The sequence below is a fragment of the Callithrix jacchus genome, chromosome 3 (genome assembly GCF_049354715.1).
Source record: "Callithrix jacchus isolate 240 chromosome 3, calJac240_pri, whole genome shotgun sequence".
Taxonomy (NCBI): Eukaryota; Metazoa; Chordata; class Mammalia; order Primates; family Cebidae; genus Callithrix; species Callithrix jacchus.
In genome coordinates, this window is record NC_133504.1 from 139,750,948 (window position 1) to 139,769,722 (window position 18,775).

Below are 18,775 nucleotides of genomic sequence, written 5' to 3' on the forward strand. Positions count from 1 at the left end.
ACTATATATGTGTGCGTGTATGTGTGTGTGCGTGCGTGTAGTGATTTCTGTTAAATATTATATTTAACAAAAATTTCCCTGTGCATAGTGGATCAAGTTAACTGGCATAAAATGCTCTTTACTAAGAGCGACAAGATTTGCGGACCAGTAGCTCAGTCTCTAAGATTCAGTACTTCAGTGTTTCTTATTTTCTTTCTTTGGTCACACACAAAACCCTGATACGATTCTGAAATTCAGTAAATAAATGTCAGAGACATACTTACTACTTTAGACATTGAATCAAATTAATACTTCTACCAAAATATTCTTAAAACCCATTTTTAAGTAACTATTTCAATAGCTGTTTTTGGCATAGACCATTTCTGCCAGCTACTTGGGAAACTAAGGGAAAAGGTACCCATTGAGTATATGTTTGTCTTCATAGCATTTGTGAGAAAGACATTAAGGTACCTGGTTTTCTCTCACTAATAGTGGCGATGGAAAATCCCAGAAGAAAAATGCAAAAAGCCAAGCTTTCCAAATCAGTCATGCAAGATATTTTTTCTAGAGCAGGCATTGGCCTAGATCACACATGGTTTGCTGAGTCGCAGTCCTGGCATCATAAAGCTGAGAAGATACAGTGTAGGTCTGAAGCTGAGACAACAGCATAGTCACAAAGAACACGTGGTGGGAGTGGGTTCCACATGGGAAAAGCAACACTGAGAATAAGTTCATAAATATATGAACTTTGCCATATATATACATAGTGTGTATACACACTATTATCTGGTCTTTATTAAGATTTGCTTTATTATAGAAGAGAATGAAAAGCTATTTGAGATTGTAAATCCTTTCTAATTACAAAGGTAGTATCAAATGTCAAATTGGCTCTTAGAGGAGGTCTGGGTTGGAATGAACAAACGATTTGTTTATCCTTTGATTTTTTTTTAACTCACCATTATCACAAGGCTTAAAATACTTGTACTCTGTAACTCAGCTGTTAAATATATATATATGGAGGAGTTACAAATGAATTTCATTCTTTTTTTTTTTTTTTTTTTTTTTTGAGACGGAGTTTTGCTCTTGTTACCCAGGCTGGAGTGCAAAGGCGCAATCTCGGCTTACCGCAACCTCCACCTCCTGGGTTCAGGCAATTCTCCTGCCTCAGCCTTCTGAGTAGCTGGGATTACAGGCACGCGCCACCATGCCCAGCTAATTTTTTGTATCTTTAGTAGAGACGGGGTTTCACCATGTTGACCAGGATGGTCTCTATCTCTTGAACTCGTGATCCACCCGCCTCAGCCTCCCAAAGTGCTGGGATTACGAGCGTGAGCCACCGCGCCCGTCCAAATTTCATTCTTTTGTGTATTTTCCAGAGTTTATATAATAAACATTTTGCCTTTTAAAATGAAGGCAGAAAGGATGGTATTCCTTATTGGCCTTGAACCAAAAAAAAATGCATTTCTTCTGAATCTTAACATGACATACACAGAAACAGCAAGTTTTGTTATTTAAAAAAAAAAAACAAAAAAACAGCACATGTATTTGACAGGTGTTTTTCTTTTTTTTTCCTTTTTTGAGAGGGAGTCTCAGTCTGTTGCCCAGGTTGGAGTGCGGTGGCACAATCTCAGCTCACTGTAACCTCCACCTCCCAGGTTCAAGCAATTCTCCCACCTCAGCCTCCTGAGTAGCTGGGACTACAAGCACCACCAACACACCTGGATAATTTTTGTGAGTTTAGTAGAGACGGGGTTTTCTCAAACTCCTTTGATAGGTGTTTTTGATCTTAGGTCTTCAGTAAAGCATTTGATTAATTCTTAGCCCTAAGAACAAAGTAATGGTATTGGCTTTGGTCTCAGCCTACTATTTTCCATTTCCTGCTATTGCAGGAAGAGCCCTAAGGTCCCAAGCATCAAACCTAGTACTGGGTGAACTAGGTTTGAAACATGAAACATGCCTAGTTCATCAGTTGAAAATGGCATGACAGGCAAAAAGCCTGGCACTGAGAAGCAGAATTTCCAAGAGTATGAGTGAGTGATGACGGTGGTGGCCAGTAGCAGGAAATTATGACCATGTATATTCCCCAGACATGCAGAAAAAATACATTAGTTTAAAACATGTAAGATTAGCAGGAAACTGGCAGGAAGAAAAAAAGAGGATCTTTATTTTACAAGTATTCAGGAAAAGGAAATAGTTGAGTAAATTGCTGGGTTTTATCTATTAGAAAGTCTGACATACACCATATGCCATCGTAGGGATGTGACCACTTCCAAGTAGATGATTTGGTGCACAAAACTGAGTGTTACTCTCTCCTTTTATTTTTGCAGGTAAAAAGGGGTCACTATGGAGTTCAAAGGACAGAACTCCTGCCTGGTGACCGGGACAACCTGGCCATTCAGACCCGGGGTGGCCCAGAAAAGCATGAAGTAACTGGCTGGGTGCTGGTGAGTACCAGTACCAAGAGCTGGGAAGAGTTTCATTTAGGATTAGACACAAGCATATCTGGCAGAGGTGCCTGATGTACTGCCAGCCTGAAGGTGCTTGCTCTTCCACCTCTTTGGAATAGCCCTAGAATGCAACAACCAATATGGCAAAATTGCCTTTCATAGCTAAAATCACCCACAGAGCACTGCTCCTCTTCAGAGAAACTAAAGGAAAAGTGCTTTATTGCATGTTTTGAAAACAACCAATGAATTAACGAGAGCTAATTATTTTTTCCTAAGAGCTCAAAGCAAAATCCTCACACACAGCTACGTGGCCCAAGCATTGTTTAACTCATTATCAATTAATACCTTCTTACTTGACCCTTGATATTCGTGGAGAATACTTTGATCGTATACCCTATCAAGGGTGCCTTCAAACCGACATCGTGCACCTATCCAGTTTTTAACCTATGCAGTCAGAAGTTGTCCCTGACATTTCCTCAGATGAATCCTTTCAGCATATCAAACATGGTAGCTACCAAAGTCTCCTAGCACAGGACTTGGACTACTTCTGGCAGTACCTTTGCTATGAATCCCCTGGTCATCTTATGAAATGTATAAAATAATGACCTAAATGGAACCACTGAAAAAAGAGAAGACAACCACAGAGGAATACTAGATCCTTTTTCTTTCACAGGTATCTCCTCTAAGTAAGGAAGATGCTGGAGAATATGAGTGCCATGCATCCAATTCCCAAGGACAGGCTTCAGCATCAGCAAAAATTACAGTTGTTGATGCCTTACATGAAATACCAGTGAAAAAAGGTATGCAATAAATCTCACAGCCATTTAAAAATGACTAGTACATTTGCTTAACAAGGAACAGAACCAAGTATGAAAGTATCATAGTTATTAATGAGATTCTCTAGTTAGGAACCCATAAGGGCGTTAAGTATGCTATTAAAATGCAGAGCATGAGACTCCAAAAGATTATCCGGATGGGTGACTGAATGTCATTATTATGACTTAGATGCTTTTACCTTATCTAACATGTAAGAGTCAAAACTCAAACTTGCCTAGGAATGGCTTATGTTTCCCATAACTTTCTACCTATCTACTTGGCATTTTCCCTTTGTGTTGTGACTATTATATTAAATTCCCATTTACAAGAAAATGATTGTGGGCAATTCTTGTCCTTCACTTTTAGCTTTTAAAAGAAAGGAGAGTATATTGGCAAATACCCAATTCTGTTCCTCCTCCCCTTCCTTCACTTCCAAAAAGCTTCCTCTGAAGAAACCATCCTAAGTGTCATAGCAATGCTACTTTACATTTATATAGTTCTATGAAACTGATGTCTGAATTGGCTTTCCCTTAGACAGAACAAAACTGTCAGCATGTGTCAAACCATTCCACTGTGCAGATCACTCTGCTGTGATATGAAAAGAAATATTAAGTAAAGAAGTATTTGGTCAGATTCTCTTCAGCCATAATGTATAATGCCAGGCGATGAAACAGAGCAGTAGCTAAGGGTCAAGCCATGCGTTTGAGTCTAGCTCTGCTACTAATTATTCCTCCACTTTACATTTTGAAGGAGATCTGGACTACAAAGGAAAGTCTTTAACCTCTCTGAATCTCAACTCGGTCGTTTGTGAAATGTGCTCTTCCAGTTCTGTAGTAAGATGTACCTTTGATGCATCACCCAGTAAAGCAAAATTGCCTTTCATAGCTCAAGTCATGTAACTCAAGTTCCACAGAGCACTCCGGCATGTCGTTTATACTCATATCTTCTTTTCCCCACATTTTAACGTCTTCATTTATTTGGAAACACTTAACTACCTGACATTTCGAAAGTCAGCCACATCCCTAGATGTAACTAATTTTTATCTTTTTCTTTTTTTAAACAGGTGAAGGTGCCGAGCTATAAACCTCCAGAATACATTAGTCTGCATGGTTAAAAGTAGTCATGGGTAATTACAACACCTGTTCTTGCCTAATAAGTTTCTTTTACGCCAATCCACTAACACTTTAGTTATATATTCACTGGTTTTACATAGAGAGATACAAAATAAAGATCACACATCAAGACTTATCTACAAAAATTTATTATATATTTACAAAAGAAAAGCATGCGTATCATTAAACAAATAAAACTTTTTATCACAACACAGTACATATTTGTCATTTTTTAAAAGCCACACAATAGAAACAAGACACCAAGATTTTTTTTTTTTTTTTTTTTTTTGAGACGGAGTTTCGCGCTTGTTACCCAGCCTGGAGTGCAATGGCGCGATCTCGGCTCACAGCAACCTCCGCCTCCTGGGTTCGGGCAATTCTCCTGCCTCAGCCTCCTGAGTAGCTGGGATTACAGGCATGCACCACCATGCCCAGCTAATTTTTTGTATATTTTTTAGTATAGACGGGGTTTCACCATGTTGACCAGGATAGTCTCGATCTCTTGACCTTGTGATCCACCCGCCTCGGCCTCCCAAAGTGCTGGGATTACAGGCTTGAGCCACCGCGCCCGGCCCTAACACCAAGATATTTTTAAGTATCTTGTCGTGTCTTGTAAAATAGCTAAACACTCATCATTCGTGGTGCAATACTCATAGACATAAGTTCCTGAAACAATAGTTTGCATGCATAAGGCATTCGCACCAAAGAAATCTGAAAAGAAAAAACAAATAGCAATTAGCAGAACTATGTTGAAGTCACCCCACTTCTCTACCCGAGAAAGCAAAGGTCTGGTACTGCAGATAATAAATGAGTGGAGCTGAGAACACGCATTCTGCTACCTCGGCTTACGATGGTTCTTTCTCCTAGTACGCTTGGTATTTTACCCTTCCTGCCAGACATAATTTATATTCACCCACCTCAACTAAAAGGTTTTTAAAAACTCATTGTTTAAAATCCCTTGTACAAAGTTTTATTTCCAAAAGATGAACAGCTTAAAGAAATTACCACACTAAAACCTAAACTGGTTTTTAGAAACATCAAATTATTTTTTTCTTATTTAGAACTAGAAATCTTACAGAGGCATGCTATCAAAATTGTGAAAATGCTGATCTGTTCTACCACACTAAATCTGCCTGGATAATCAGACCAACAGAGTTTCCTCTAAACAAATATCAACTGCCAGTGAAGTCTATACCCACCTGGGTTTTATTGCGGCAGCCCCTGCATTCATATGTATGGGTCCTGGTGTTGGCAATCGCCATTATTCCACAAAGGTTGCAAACATGAACCTGATATGGATCTGATGCCTCAAACAATCTTTCCCTTAAAAACTGGGCTGCTCCATGGGCAATCTGGCAATCTCGTTCCATTTCTCCAAAACGCAGACCACCATCACTGTTAAGAGGAAAAAAATTATTACTTTATACTTATTTTTTATTACAAACACTGCCTTGAATAATGGCAAAGGTGAAGAATAATATTTGCAAAGAAGGAGAACTAGGGTCTAATTTTTATACCCTATACCCTGGTAGAGGAGAAATCTACCAACTATTTGATGTGCATTAGAAAGTCAAATGGGCTAAGCGAAGTGGCTCACGCCTGTAATCCCAGCACTTTGGAAAGCGGAGCTGGGTGGATCTCTTGAGCCCAGGAGTTCAAGATCAGCCTGGGCAACAGGGTGAGACCCCATCTCTTTTTTTTAAAAAACATAAAGAAGGTTCCCCAAATGCAGTAGCACAGTAGATTCTTAAGTATAGCATTTAATTTTCCTCACCAGATACAATGAAGCATAAAGCACAGAGTGGAGGTTCATCATGCTATCATTTAACTTTCTAGAATTCAACTCTATACCAAAAAATGAATAATAAAAAAGACAATCTAAATAAAGCAGTTTGTCAGTGGAACGAGTTTCCCAGGCAATCAGCCTTGAAATCATAAATACATGTTGGCGGAAGTAACAGAAAGAACAGGTAAATAATAGGTTTCCCCAACATAAGAAGTAAAATGCATTATTTGCCAGGCAAATAGATGGTGATGGCTTCCTTAACATACTTAATATCCTAAATATATAAAGTAATACCAATGGGTTTATAATGATATTCCACCAAAACAAATCATGGGTTAACTGTGGACCAATGATTTGGATCATTAGACAATGAACTCATTGTTTTGAAAACCGGTAAATAAAGAGAATCAAGCATTTATTCCTGCCCTTACTATAGGAACTATGTCATTAGGTAACCAAACAGTTGAGGAAACAAAGTTTTAGAAGTAGCCTGACTAAAAACTGAAAAAGGAATGAGAAAAAATAGAATCGCATCAGTTTGTAATCCCTATTTAATTAAGGTCTTCAAAGAAGTGATCATTAATAGCTGCTAAAATCATAAAAAGAAAGGCAAGGAGATACTGGAAATATAGAATACCACCTAGGAAGTATTACTGCTAAAAAACTCAAACCCTAAATCTCAAGCTTCAAGATCTAACTATTTACAAAAAAAAATAAAAACAGCAATGCAGAGCACTTGGGATACAATCAGCACAATTCAGTCTGAAGACCCAGATACAGTCCAGTGTCTTCAATAAATAAATTACAAGGGGAAAAAAGGTTGGAGGGCAACCAACGAATTCAAAAAAAGGCTTAAGAGATGTATCAATCAATCACAAAGCATGGATCTTATTTGTATACTGATTAAAACCACAAACCTTTAAAAAAAACTTACGTGATAATCAGGGAAATGTAAACCAATATTAAGGAGGTACTGTGGTTAGGTTTAATGTCCTAATCTTTTAGGGCAGAGGTTCTCAGAGTGTGGTCTATGGACGTCCAGAGGGTCAAAGCTATTTTTTATAGTAATACAACATGTATTTTCTTCTTTCACTGTGTTTACATTTGCACTGATGGCGAAAACATAAGTAAAACTGCTGGCACCTTAGCAGAAATCAAGGTAGTAGAACCAAATGTTACAGCAGTCATATTCTCCATTCAGGTAAAGGGGAGAAAAGCCAGTTTTACTTTAAAATGTCCTTGATGAAGCAGTGAAAAAAATAGTTGTATTAACCTTGACCCCTGAGTATACATCTCTTTCATATCCTGTGACTTTAAGTCCTCGTGCTCGCTTTGGCAGCACGTATACTAAAAATTGGAACGATACAGAGAAGATTAGCATGGCCCCTGCGCAAGAATGACATGCAAATTCGTGAAGCGTTCCATATTAAAAAAAAAAAAAAAAAGTCCTCAATCAGGCATGATGGCTCCCACCTATAATCCCAGCACTTTGGGAGGCCAAGGTGAGAGGATGGACTGAACCCAGGAGTTCTCTGTATAAAAAATAAAATAAAATGGAACATTTCATAAGCAGTTCTGTATAGTGAAGATGATGGCTTTGAATAAAAGCACTTGCATGATCCTGAACTAGTCCCTTTTATCAGGAATATCTTTTTTACTTGAATAGCCAGCCGACACCAACTATGATAACGCCCATAATGTTAATTCAGACTTAGAATTAAGTTGATATTGCTGTAGATATTTGGCAGACAAAGAAATGAACAAGAAGAAATGAAAGCAAACAAAGTAAGTCTTTCACTCCAAGGAAAATAATTCTAAGTATTTGTTGAAAATGATGAAAATTTTGAGCTTCAGGCAAAAATCAGAATTTTAGAAAACTTCTATGCACCACGCTTCCTGATATATTTAAAGGTTTTTCTAATGACATCAGTAGTGATTTTAACAAATGCAATTTTAATTATAATGAAATGTGTCAACATTCGAAAATCTACATAACTCAGCAAACCAATATTTTCCAAATGACCAATTAGGATGCTACAAAATATGCATGTGTAAAAGATACATGTGAAGTACAAGACAAACTAATGAACTTTAAGCATAAGAAATACAGAAGGTTCATTCACATGGTTTCAGTTTCTACACTGAAACCAACCTTTGAGAAACTACAGCTTACTGTTTTGGTGTAGCATCAAAAAAAAATATCCATAGGCCAGGTGCCTTGGTTCATGCCTGAATGAAATTATCTCAGCATTTTAGGAGGCCAAGGCAGAGGGGCAGATCACTTGAGCTCAGGAGTTCAAGAATAGCTGGTAAACATGGTGAAATCCCATCTCTACTAAAAAATATAAAAAATTAGCTGGGCATGGTGGCTTGTACCTGTGGTCCCAGCTACTTGAGGCTGAGGTAGGAGGATCACCTGAGGCTGCAGTGAACTGTAACTGCGCCACCACACTCCAGCCCAGGGAACAGGAGTGAACCTATCTCCAAAAAAAAGGGGCCAGGCGCGGTGGCTCATGCCTATAATCCCAGAACTTTGGGAGGCTGAGGTGGGCGGATCACTTGAAGTCAAGAGTTCGAAACCACCCCAGGCAACATGGTGAGACCCTGTCTCTACAAAAAAATTAGCCAGGCATGGTGGTGCCCGCCTGTAATCCCAACTACTCAAGAGGCTGAGGCACAAGAATCCTTGAACTTGGGAGAGAGAAGTTGCAGTGAGCCAAGATCGCACCACAGCACTCCAGCCTGGGTGACAGAGCAAGACTCTGTCTCAAAAAAAAAAAAAAAAACAGAAAAGAAAAATCCACAATTACCTGGAAAATCAAAATAGTCCTCTCTCTCCACCCACTTATCTGCATGAAATCTGAGTTTCCTCATATACTTAAATATTAAAAAAAAAATACTACAATGGAATGAATGCAGAAGAAGATGGAAGAATCCAACTGTCTTCTAGCAAGCCATGTCATTAGAGAGATTCACAAAAATGTAAACCAGTGTTGTTATTATCACTAAATTTATCTGGAAAAATAGACATTTTTCATTAAACACGGTTTTGTTTTGAATGGATATGGAGTCTCGCTCTGTCACCCAGGCTGGAGTTCGGTGGCATGATAACGGCTCATTACAACCTCTGTTGCCTGGGTTCAAGCAGTTCTCCCACCTCAGCCTCCTGAGTGGCTGGGATTACAGTTGTGAAGCACCATGCCTGGCTGAAACATTTTATTTATGTTAGCATGTAATAAGCTTGTTAGTGTTCTTAAAATAATAAATTTAAAATCTCAGCTTTAACTTCTAATATGATAATTATCAATAAATACAACTCACATAAAACAAAAGCATTTTGGGATCCTGGGATCAAGAGATTTGAGAACCATTCTTTTAAGATATACACTGAAACATTCATAGAAGAAATTACACAATGTCTGGGCTTTGCTTAAAAATAATCAAGAGGACTAGGCACAGTGGTTCACGCCTGTAATTCCAACACTTTGAAAGGCTGAGGATGGAGGACTGTGGCCAGGAGTTCGAGTCCAGCTTGGGCAACACAGTGAGCCCCCCTGTCTCTACAAAAATTTTTTTGTTTTTGAGACAAAAAAAATCACTCTATGGCCCAGGATGGACTGCAGTGGTGCAATCTCAGCTCACTGCAACCTCTGGTCCCAGGTTCAAGTGATTCTCGTGCCTCAGCCTCCTGAGTAGTTGGGATAACAGGCATGTGCCACTACACCTGGCTCATTTTTTGTACTTTTAGTAGAGACGGTGTTTAACCATGTTGGCCAGGCTAGTCTCAGACTCCTGACCTCAGGTGATCCACCTGCCTCAGGCTCCCAAAGTGCTGGGATTACAGACATGAACCACTGTGCCTGGTCTCTACAAAAAAACTTTTTTAAAAAAAAGGTGTAGTGGCACATGCCTGTAGTACTAGTTACGTGGGGGGCTAAGGTGGGAGGATTCCTTGTGCCCAGTTCAAGGCTGCAGGGAGCGATGGTCATGCCACTGCACTCCAGCCTGGGTGACAGAGTGAGACTCTTACCTTTAAAACATGATGATAACACCAAAGGTTAGAGGGACAGAGATGAATGCAACAAGACTGACCACAGTTGATAACTACTGAAATGGGGTGAGAGGCACATGGGCATTCATTATCCTACTATCTCCATTTTGGTGTGCTGACACTGTTCATAATAAAAGGTTAATTAATAATGATGATGATACAGCTCTTACCGAGATCTACCCTCCATGGGCTGTCTATTAAGGATCTGAATAGGTCCCCTAGCACGAGAGTGAATCTTATCATCCACCATATGCTTCAAACGCTGGTAGTAAGTGGGGCCAATAAATATTTGTGATGTGATTTTTCGACCAGTGAACCCATTGTACAGGACCTGCAACAGACACAGATTTTGATGTACAGACCTAAAAATTAAACACCATCAAAGAAGATATGTGCATATATATATATAGTGCAGCTCCATTTATATAAAAGTTGAAACAGACAGAACTAATCTATAATGTTAGCAGTTAAGAGAGTAGTTAGCTTAGGGTGGGAATGGTAAGGTGGTGACTGAAAAAGGTTCTGGTAATTTTATTTTTAGATCTTTGTGCTAATCATGCAGCTGTGTTTACTTTGTAAAAATTCAAGCTGTACACTTCTATATGTACACATATTATACTTCAATAAAAGGTTATATCGTTTCAGAATAAAACACATACAAAAAACACAAGTGACAAATTACTACTGTAAGAGCAAATATACCTCATTTCCTCTGAGATGATAGCCATAATCGGATAAAAGATTAGAAATTTTCTGCACGTTAACAGCATCATTAAATGGAGTAGCATCACCAATTTCACCCTTGTTAGCTGATACCTTTTTTATAAAAAAAAAAATAAAAGTACTCTTTAAAATGTTGCTTCAGTCTCTCTCTCCCCAAAAGTCATATATCAACAAAAATGCATTCACATGTTTTTTAAATACTTTTTTTTTTTGAGACAGAGTCTTGCTCCAACACCAGGCGCCAAGCTGGAGTGCAGTAGTGCGATCTCAGCTCACTGCAACCTCCGCCTCCCAGGTTCAAGCAATCCTCCTGCCTCAGCCTCCTGAGTAGCTAGGACTACAGGCACATGTCACCATGCCCAGCTAATTTTTATATTTTTAGTAGAGATGGGGTTTCACCATGTTGGCCCAGATGGTCTCGATTTCTTGACCTCATGATCCGCCCGCCTCGGCCTCCCAAAATGCTGAGATTACAGGCATAAGCCACTGTGCCCGGCCTTTAAAATACTTTAAAAATTTGAAAGCATTTATTATTTTAAGTATTTTTAAATTCAAACATTTTGAACTCAAAATCCATGCTATGGAAAGCTGTGATATATTAAGGTTCATTTTATTATCTTACACAAAATATTTACAACAAATGAACTTGCCTAAAAAAGAAAATCTCAAAACTCAATCATAAGTCTTCAAATAGAAATTAATCCAGTACTTCAGATGGCTCAAGGAAGATGACATTTTAATGACCTAAAACCAAGCCATCCATGTTAGGCTATTATCACTTTACCTTAAAAAAAATCTTTAATAATAGAAAACCTCCACTGCATACAGAGTTGATAACGGAACTATAAAGTTACTATGTTCACATTGAACTAACCATCAACAAATTAACTCTTCATCTATAGAAAAGAACCAATCACAAGGATAACCACATAGGTAAGTACTAGTTGGACGGTGTATATCTCACAAAAATTGTGACTTGTCGATAACTTCGCAAATTGCCAAAAAAAAAAAAAAAATGGCGGCATCATAACCAATTTGAAAGCAGAAAAATAAGTCTCACACTAGCTTTTTACAAAGTACCCTGGCTCAAATTTGAGAAAAATCACCTATAATAGTTTTAGAAGAAGGCCAGGCGCGGTGGCTCAAGCCTGTAATCCCAGCACTTTGGGAGGCCGAGGTGGGTGGATCGCGAGGTCAGGAGATCGAGACCATCCTGGTCAACATGGTGAAACCCCGTCTCTACTAAAGATACAAAAAATTAGCTGGGCACGGTGGCACGTGCCTGTAATCCCAGCTACTCGGGAGGCTGAGGCAGGAGAATTGCCTGAACCCAGGAGGCGGAGGTTGCGGTGAGCCGAGATCGTGCCATTGCACTCCAGCCTGGGAAACAAGAGCGAAACTCTGTCTCAAAAAAAAAAAAAAATAGTTTTAGAAGAAACATCAGCTTAGAATCTATATTTTTGAAGAACATCTCTTACCTTCCCTTGAAGGCATTCAATTAAGTGACCAATAGTCATACGAGAGGGGATGGCATGGGGATTTATGATGATATCAGGGGTGATACCTTCACAGGTGAAAGGCATATCCTATAAAGAAAAGTTTTAAAAGAGACTTAAAATGTTTAACAAAACTGTGGTTTGGGTGTGAGGGAGATCAAAGATACCTACCTCTTGTCTATACTGAATACCACAAGTACCCTTTTGACCATGTCGACTAGCAAATTTGTCTCCAATCTGCGGAATTCTAACAGAGCGGACCTAAATTCATATAAAAATAAGTTAGTTAAGTGGATTTGGTTTACTTTCTAAAACTAGCTACATAAACAAAGTTGTACTCACCCTTATTTTACAAAATTTATATCCTTCCTGGTTGAGAGTTACCATAACCTGATCCACAATGCCCGTCTCGCTAGTTCTGAGAAAAGTGCTACAGTCCCTCTTGGTATAGCGTCTATTAGTGCTCTCCAATTCATCTTCATTTTCAGGCAAGGTGACTGTTTTGCCTATAATAACATCATCTCCTGATACACGAACCCCTGGAGCTATCAAACCATCATCATCCAGCTTGTCATAAATGGCATGCCTCATGCCTGTGAGCAAACAGACATGGAATGTCACATAAAGATTAAAAAACATATACATTAATCAGTACCAAGTCAGAGAGAAGTTTACAGGAATCTCTAGACCATGAATCATACCCTTATTCCAAGTATTACAAACTATTCTGACTCCATATCACAGTCAAACACAGAAAAAAAAAAGGCTATGAAGAAAAAGAACACTGGAATAAGCATTGGGAAAGCAGATTCTTCCATGACAGACATTTATCTAGTGACTTTGCATATGTTTTTTGCCATCTTCTCATTTCTATATTACAAGATAAAGAATATCTCTGCCAACAGTGGACACAGAAGAAATAAAATTAGAAAGAATATGGATGCCCTCTGCACACATCCTCCCACAGAAATTTTGGATTTCATCTTAACTCAGTCTTAACTCCACTGGACATCAATTCACTACTACATAGAACCACCCAATGGAAGGGGAATAATAGGAAGATGCCAAGAATCAAAACAAAATACATTTTACTTCATGCAATGCTATTCAGAGTCAAAGCTAGTGGTGGTATTGCATTTCCCTGGAACATCCCAACCATCCATCCCACTGCATAAGCAGTTTTTAAGTGTCTGAAAGTTTGAGCTTTCTAGAAGAAACAACAAATGCTAGGTATCCCCTTCTCACTAGTTATTTTTTAAATGTTTACAAATAATGTAGCGGAACAAATATTATGATCACACCATAATTTGGAAAGATGGGGGGTTGTGAAGTGTGTCCCCAGAAATTACATGACTTCTCTGATTTCCTAAACTTCCTCCTCAATGCAGGGCCTACCAGGAAGGAAGGTTTATAGCAAGCTCACTCATAGGTGCAAAGACTTTTATTAAACACGCATATTTTCTTAGATGTGAACTTTAAGAATAACATAAAAACATATTTCCATTGCTCAAAAAAAGAGGTGGGGGCATGGGGGCAGAGCACAGAATGACACAATGCATCAAAATCCCTTAGGAAAACCACAGTAAGTTAATTTTGGATTCCATAATATAAATGTTAATGTCACTTACCCTGGCATGTTTCACGTGTAGGCTTCTCAAAAACTTCTTCTTGATCAAATCCTTTTTTAGACTCCTGTTCTTTGTATGAGCGATAGAAAACAGACCTAAAAACACATGGTTCTAAAGGTAAAGTCTACTTTCTTTTAACAAAAGGGCTGAGACTATACCAACAATTTCTCATTTAATTAAAATTTGGGAGACAATTTAAACTATGAATCTGGGACAAGAGTAACTGCATTAAGGGTTAAACTCTAAATACTATCACATGAGCTATACATGTAGCATCTGACCCATAACCTTAACTACTTAGAATTTTATGTCAAAATGGAAAAGACCCAGGGTCAATAAGCCCAACCTCCTATACAACGTAAGAATCTATTACATAACCCTGAAAGATGGTCACCTAGGTTCTACTCAAACACTTCCAGTGTGAAGTTTTTACACTGGCCAAGCACAGTGGTTTACACCTGTAATCCTGGCACTTTGGGAGGCCAAGATGGGTGGATCATCTGAAGTCAGGAGTCTGAGATCAGCATGGCCAACATGGTGAAACCCTGTCTCTACTAAAAATGCCCAAAAAAAAGCTGGCTGTGGTGGTACATGCCTATAATCCCAGGTACTTGGGAAGCTGAGGCAGGAGAATCTCTTGAAACCTGGGAGGCGGAGATTGCAGTGAGCCAAGACCACAGCACTGCTTTCCAGCCTTGGCAACAGAGTGAGACTCCGTCTCAAAAAAAAAAAGTTTTTACATTAAGCCATAATAGCTATCATCTGACTTCTAGTGCTATCCTCTAAATTACACAGGAAAAGGAAAATCCATCCCCTCCTCTAAAGTCTCCATTTTTAAAATAATCTTTATATGCCATGAATTTGAGATGTTTGTCAATAAGACAATCAAGCTGAAGCAGAATGGAAAAAAAGAATGAAAACATAACATAATTTTAACAGCAGTTATCTATGTATTCCAAGTTATTTTTATTTCTTCTTTGGACATTTCTGTATTATCTAAATGTAAATGTATATTTCCTTACCAAAAGAAAGGCTCAAAATATTAGCATTTAGAAATTCTGAGAGATATAAGAAGTAGTATCTTCGGTTGTTTGTGACCATCAACTAGGCCTTCTGCTTTCTGGAGTAGGGTGTAGTTAAACTGTATTTTTAAAACTTTCTCTGAATAAAAAATTAGCGTTTCCCCTGTATCTGTGTTTTGATAAGTTTACAAAATACTAACCTGAAGAAGCCGCGGTCTACAGCTGAACGATTCATGATAACAGAGTCTTCCTGATTATATCCAGTGTATGATGCAATGGCCACAATTGAGTTAATGCCTGCAGTGAATTTAAGAGCATACATTAAAACATCACCTGGAAAACAGAAAACTGTCCTTTCTTTAAATCAGCTTTAATTAAATCATATTTGCCATAAATGCTTGGGTGTCTGTTATCATGGTAACTGTCAAAGTCTACTCCTCCTGGAATAGCAATTTGTGAGGCAACTACTCTGACTGCTAAATATCTCATACAAGCAAATCCTAAGACCAGTCACTCACAATGTATCTATTATTATAGTGAGTGATTACACATATATGTCACCTCCTATTTAGAAACTGCCTCCCCAAACCAAGTTTCATGATCCTCACAGCAACACTGTGCCATAAACTAGATAAGCATTATTATTCTCATGAATCAGAGCAGTGAATTAATATCCTACCCATGTTCCCAAAACTAATAAGTAATAGGCTCAAGTCCCAGCTCTTTGTCTCCTGATTTCTGATTTTAGGTTTGAAACTGGTACTATCCTATTCCCCTCTCCTTATGCCACCAAGAAAGTATCATATCTTCACCACCACAATGAAATTCTTAGTTGCTGGGCCAAAACACTGTTTGGTGAACCCATAAAGCAACCTGATATTCAGAACCTACATATCTTCATGAGGAAACAACAGTCAAACCTAAATTTAGATACAATGCAAAAATAAGTTTCCTGAACTCTTCACAAATGTCAAGGTCATGAAAGACAAGAAAAGACTGAGAAACTGTTCTAGATTAAGGAAACTAAAGAAACATGCAATTAAATTCAATGCACAATTCTGGATTAGCTCCTAGACCCATTAAAGAGATCTTTAGGCCAGGCGCGGTGGCTCACAGCTGTAATCCCAGCACTTTGTGAGGCCAAGGTGGGTGGATCACAAGGTCAGGAGTTTGAGACCAGACTGACCAACACGGTGAAATCCCATCTCTACTAAAAATACAAAAATTAGCCAGGAAGGGTGGCATGCAATTGTAATCCCAGCTACTCAGGAGGCTGAGGCAGGAGAATCACTTGAGCCTGGGAGGCTGAGGTTGCAATAAGCCAAGATTACACCACTGCACTCCAGCCAGGGCAACAAAGCAAAACTGTCTCCAAAAAAAAAAAAAAAAAAAGACATCATTAGGTTTGAATATAATAAAAGTTGATTTCTCAAAAAAAATTAGAAGATATCATTAGGACAACTGGCAAGATTTGAATTGGGACTACTGACTATATGGGTATCAATGTTATCCTGACTTTGATGGCTGCTCTGCAGAGAAGGTCCTTCTTCATAGGAAACACATACTGAAGAATTATAGAGTGATATAGCTTCACGCCTGCAACTACTCTCAAGTGGCTCAGGAGGAAAAATAAAAAGGGAGAGAATAGAGCAAATGTGGTAAAATGTTAAAAATAAACATTTTTTTTAAAGATGGTATGATGGGCTGCCCGTAGTGGCTTACATCTGTAATCCCGGCATTTTGGGCGACTGAGGTGGAAAAATCACTTGAGCCCAGAAGTTCGAGACCAACCTGGGCAACAAAGTAGATCCTATCTCTACAAAAAATAATTTTAAAAATTTTTAAATAAAGATGCCATGATGAAGTCAGGAATAACAGGACTGCAGTCCCTGCCAGCCATACCTCTCTGCATCACACCAGTACCACAGAAACATTTGCTTTCAGTATATTTATTTTCTTCTCTAGCCATAAAGAAATTGTATTATCTAAATGTCGGAGAAAACATGGCACTGCAAGCACAGCCCAAAGATATGTGCACACTGTGCAGAAAACCTAACAGATTTTGCTTTTCTAGACAAGAGGAACCCCTGGTGGAGGATTCTGAAAATAATTTTTTTATGCAAATAATCTTTATTTTTATTGGAGTGTATTGTGAGGGAAGACCTCAAAACACATACAGAAAAAGAATAAGTAAAAAAATGTTATTACATAATCATTAGAGAGAGCAGGAGGAAGAAAATAGCGCTTGGATTTTATGCAACAAGTGAAATTAAAATATCATCTAACATTTGTAAGCTGCTTTACAGTTTATAAAGTATATTCATTCATAAAATTCCACTTAATATTCATAATAATCCCATGAGGGTCACATAATCAGCATACCCATTGCAAGATGAGAATGCAGGCTCAGAGAAAATTAAGTTTTGCCCTATGTCCCACAGTCTGTTAGGGACTAAGACAGCAAAAACCTGATGTTCTGAATCACAGGCCAAGTTGTTTTGACTACACCATGCCAAGAACTTTTATTAGTTTTCTTGGTTACTTGGTATAGTTCATTATATTTTGTGTATCTCTGACTTGTGCTCAACCTGGTTCTCTACAGTGCAAGCTCCCCTGAACAATAAGTTTATTAACAACATTATCCAAATGTATAAGAACCAGGGTTGACAATCTCCCGGAACCACAGGACTCGATCAATCTTTGACTAACATCCAGCATCTTGGGCTCTTCCGTAATCAAACCATGAGAATAAAGACTAAACATCAAAGGGTTAAAAGAAAGCCTGTTCAATTAATGCTGCCACAATTATGTTGTTTTGCAGATTACAGTTTCAAGTTGTCTTGAAACTTCACAAATGTCCATCTTATCCTCCTAATAGCATGCAAACAATTGAGGTTAGGGACCAAACCATTGTGTTTTACATTTCCAGGAGCACCCAGTATGGTGTCCTAAATATAGTACACAATAAATGCTTATTTTATCAGGTGGTACCTTCTAGAAAGTAATAGTGTTAAAAAAAGAATTTAACCTGCAAGAACTTCCTATCAAAACGTTAGAGCCCCATTACAGTACAATAAAGACAAAGTCTATTAATAAATAACAAATGTTACCCACATTCAAAGCCAAAACTCTTAATACAAAAGATAACAAAATACCAAAGAACTCTACTGTCTCCCTTAATAGTCAACACTCATGCCCTTCAGATTTCTCTTCATCATTTTACCTACTATCCAGTAATCTCCTGATAATCGCCTACAAACCCAGGATTCCCCTCCTTATCAGCTACTTCTCAAATCTTCTTTCCTGATTCCTCTTCCTGAAGTCTAAAATTGTCTGCCACTGACCTTTCTCTCATTCTAAATTCTCCTTAGGCAACTTCACAGTAATCTATAATTATAATTATTATATTAAAAATTTTACATCTTTAGACTTTCTTTCAAATCATGTTTGCAACTCACTGTTGGAAGTTCTGACTTAGTGTTCTGACACTAAGACACTAACTCAAAATCAACATATCCAAAACAGAATTATTGTCTTACCTCTAAAACCTCTTTCCCCTTCTAACATGTTCCCAGTCTTATTCCCAAACCTATTAATAGCAGCTCTCTTCAATCACCCAAGCCACAAACACCAACTATATATATATATATATATATATATATATTTTTTTTTTTTTTTTGAGACAGAGTCTTGCTGTGTTGTCCAAGCTGGAATG

The 18,775-nt window shown here is 38.3% G+C and overlaps 2 protein-coding genes and 1 non-coding gene across 4 annotated transcripts in view; 2 read left to right on the forward strand and 1 right to left on the reverse strand.

Moving 5' to 3' along the window:
- Positions 1–4,568, forward strand: part of IGFBP7 (insulin like growth factor binding protein 7) — an 87,423-nt gene extending 82,855 nt beyond the window's left edge. Inside the window, exons 3-5 of the mRNA XM_002745806.7 lie at positions 2,307–2,423; positions 3,100–3,226; positions 4,306–4,568. Coding sequence (XP_002745852.1) covers positions 2,307–2,423; positions 3,100–3,226; positions 4,306–4,325 — 264 coding nt within the window. The 3' untranslated portion in view covers positions 4,326–4,568. The remainder of the gene's footprint in view (positions 1–2,306; positions 2,424–3,099; positions 3,227–4,305) is intronic.
- Positions 4,488–18,775, reverse strand: part of POLR2B (RNA polymerase II subunit B) — a 63,462-nt gene continuing 49,174 nt past the window's right edge. For both annotated transcript variants that reach the window (XM_008993265.5, XM_002745805.7), the window contains 9 exons: positions 15,261–15,357; positions 14,039–14,133; positions 12,753–13,003; positions 12,582–12,671; positions 12,393–12,500; positions 10,894–11,007; positions 10,362–10,522; positions 5,554–5,749; positions 4,488–5,065 (listed from right to left, as the gene is read on the reverse strand). In XM_008993265.5, the coding sequence (XP_008991513.1) occupies positions 4,976–5,065; positions 5,554–5,749; positions 10,362–10,522; positions 10,894–11,007; positions 12,393–12,500; positions 12,582–12,671; positions 12,753–13,003; positions 14,039–14,133; positions 15,261–15,357 (1,202 nt within the window). In that variant the 3' untranslated portion in view covers positions 4,488–4,975. The remainder of the gene's footprint in view (positions 5,066–5,553; positions 5,750–10,361; positions 10,523–10,893; positions 11,008–12,392; positions 12,501–12,581; positions 12,672–12,752; positions 13,004–14,038; positions 14,134–15,260; positions 15,358–18,775) is intronic.
- Positions 7,464–7,571, forward strand: LOC118152496 (U6 spliceosomal RNA). Its single transcript, XR_004741257.1, has one exon. It is a non-coding gene; the product is annotated as a U6 spliceosomal RNA (small nuclear RNA).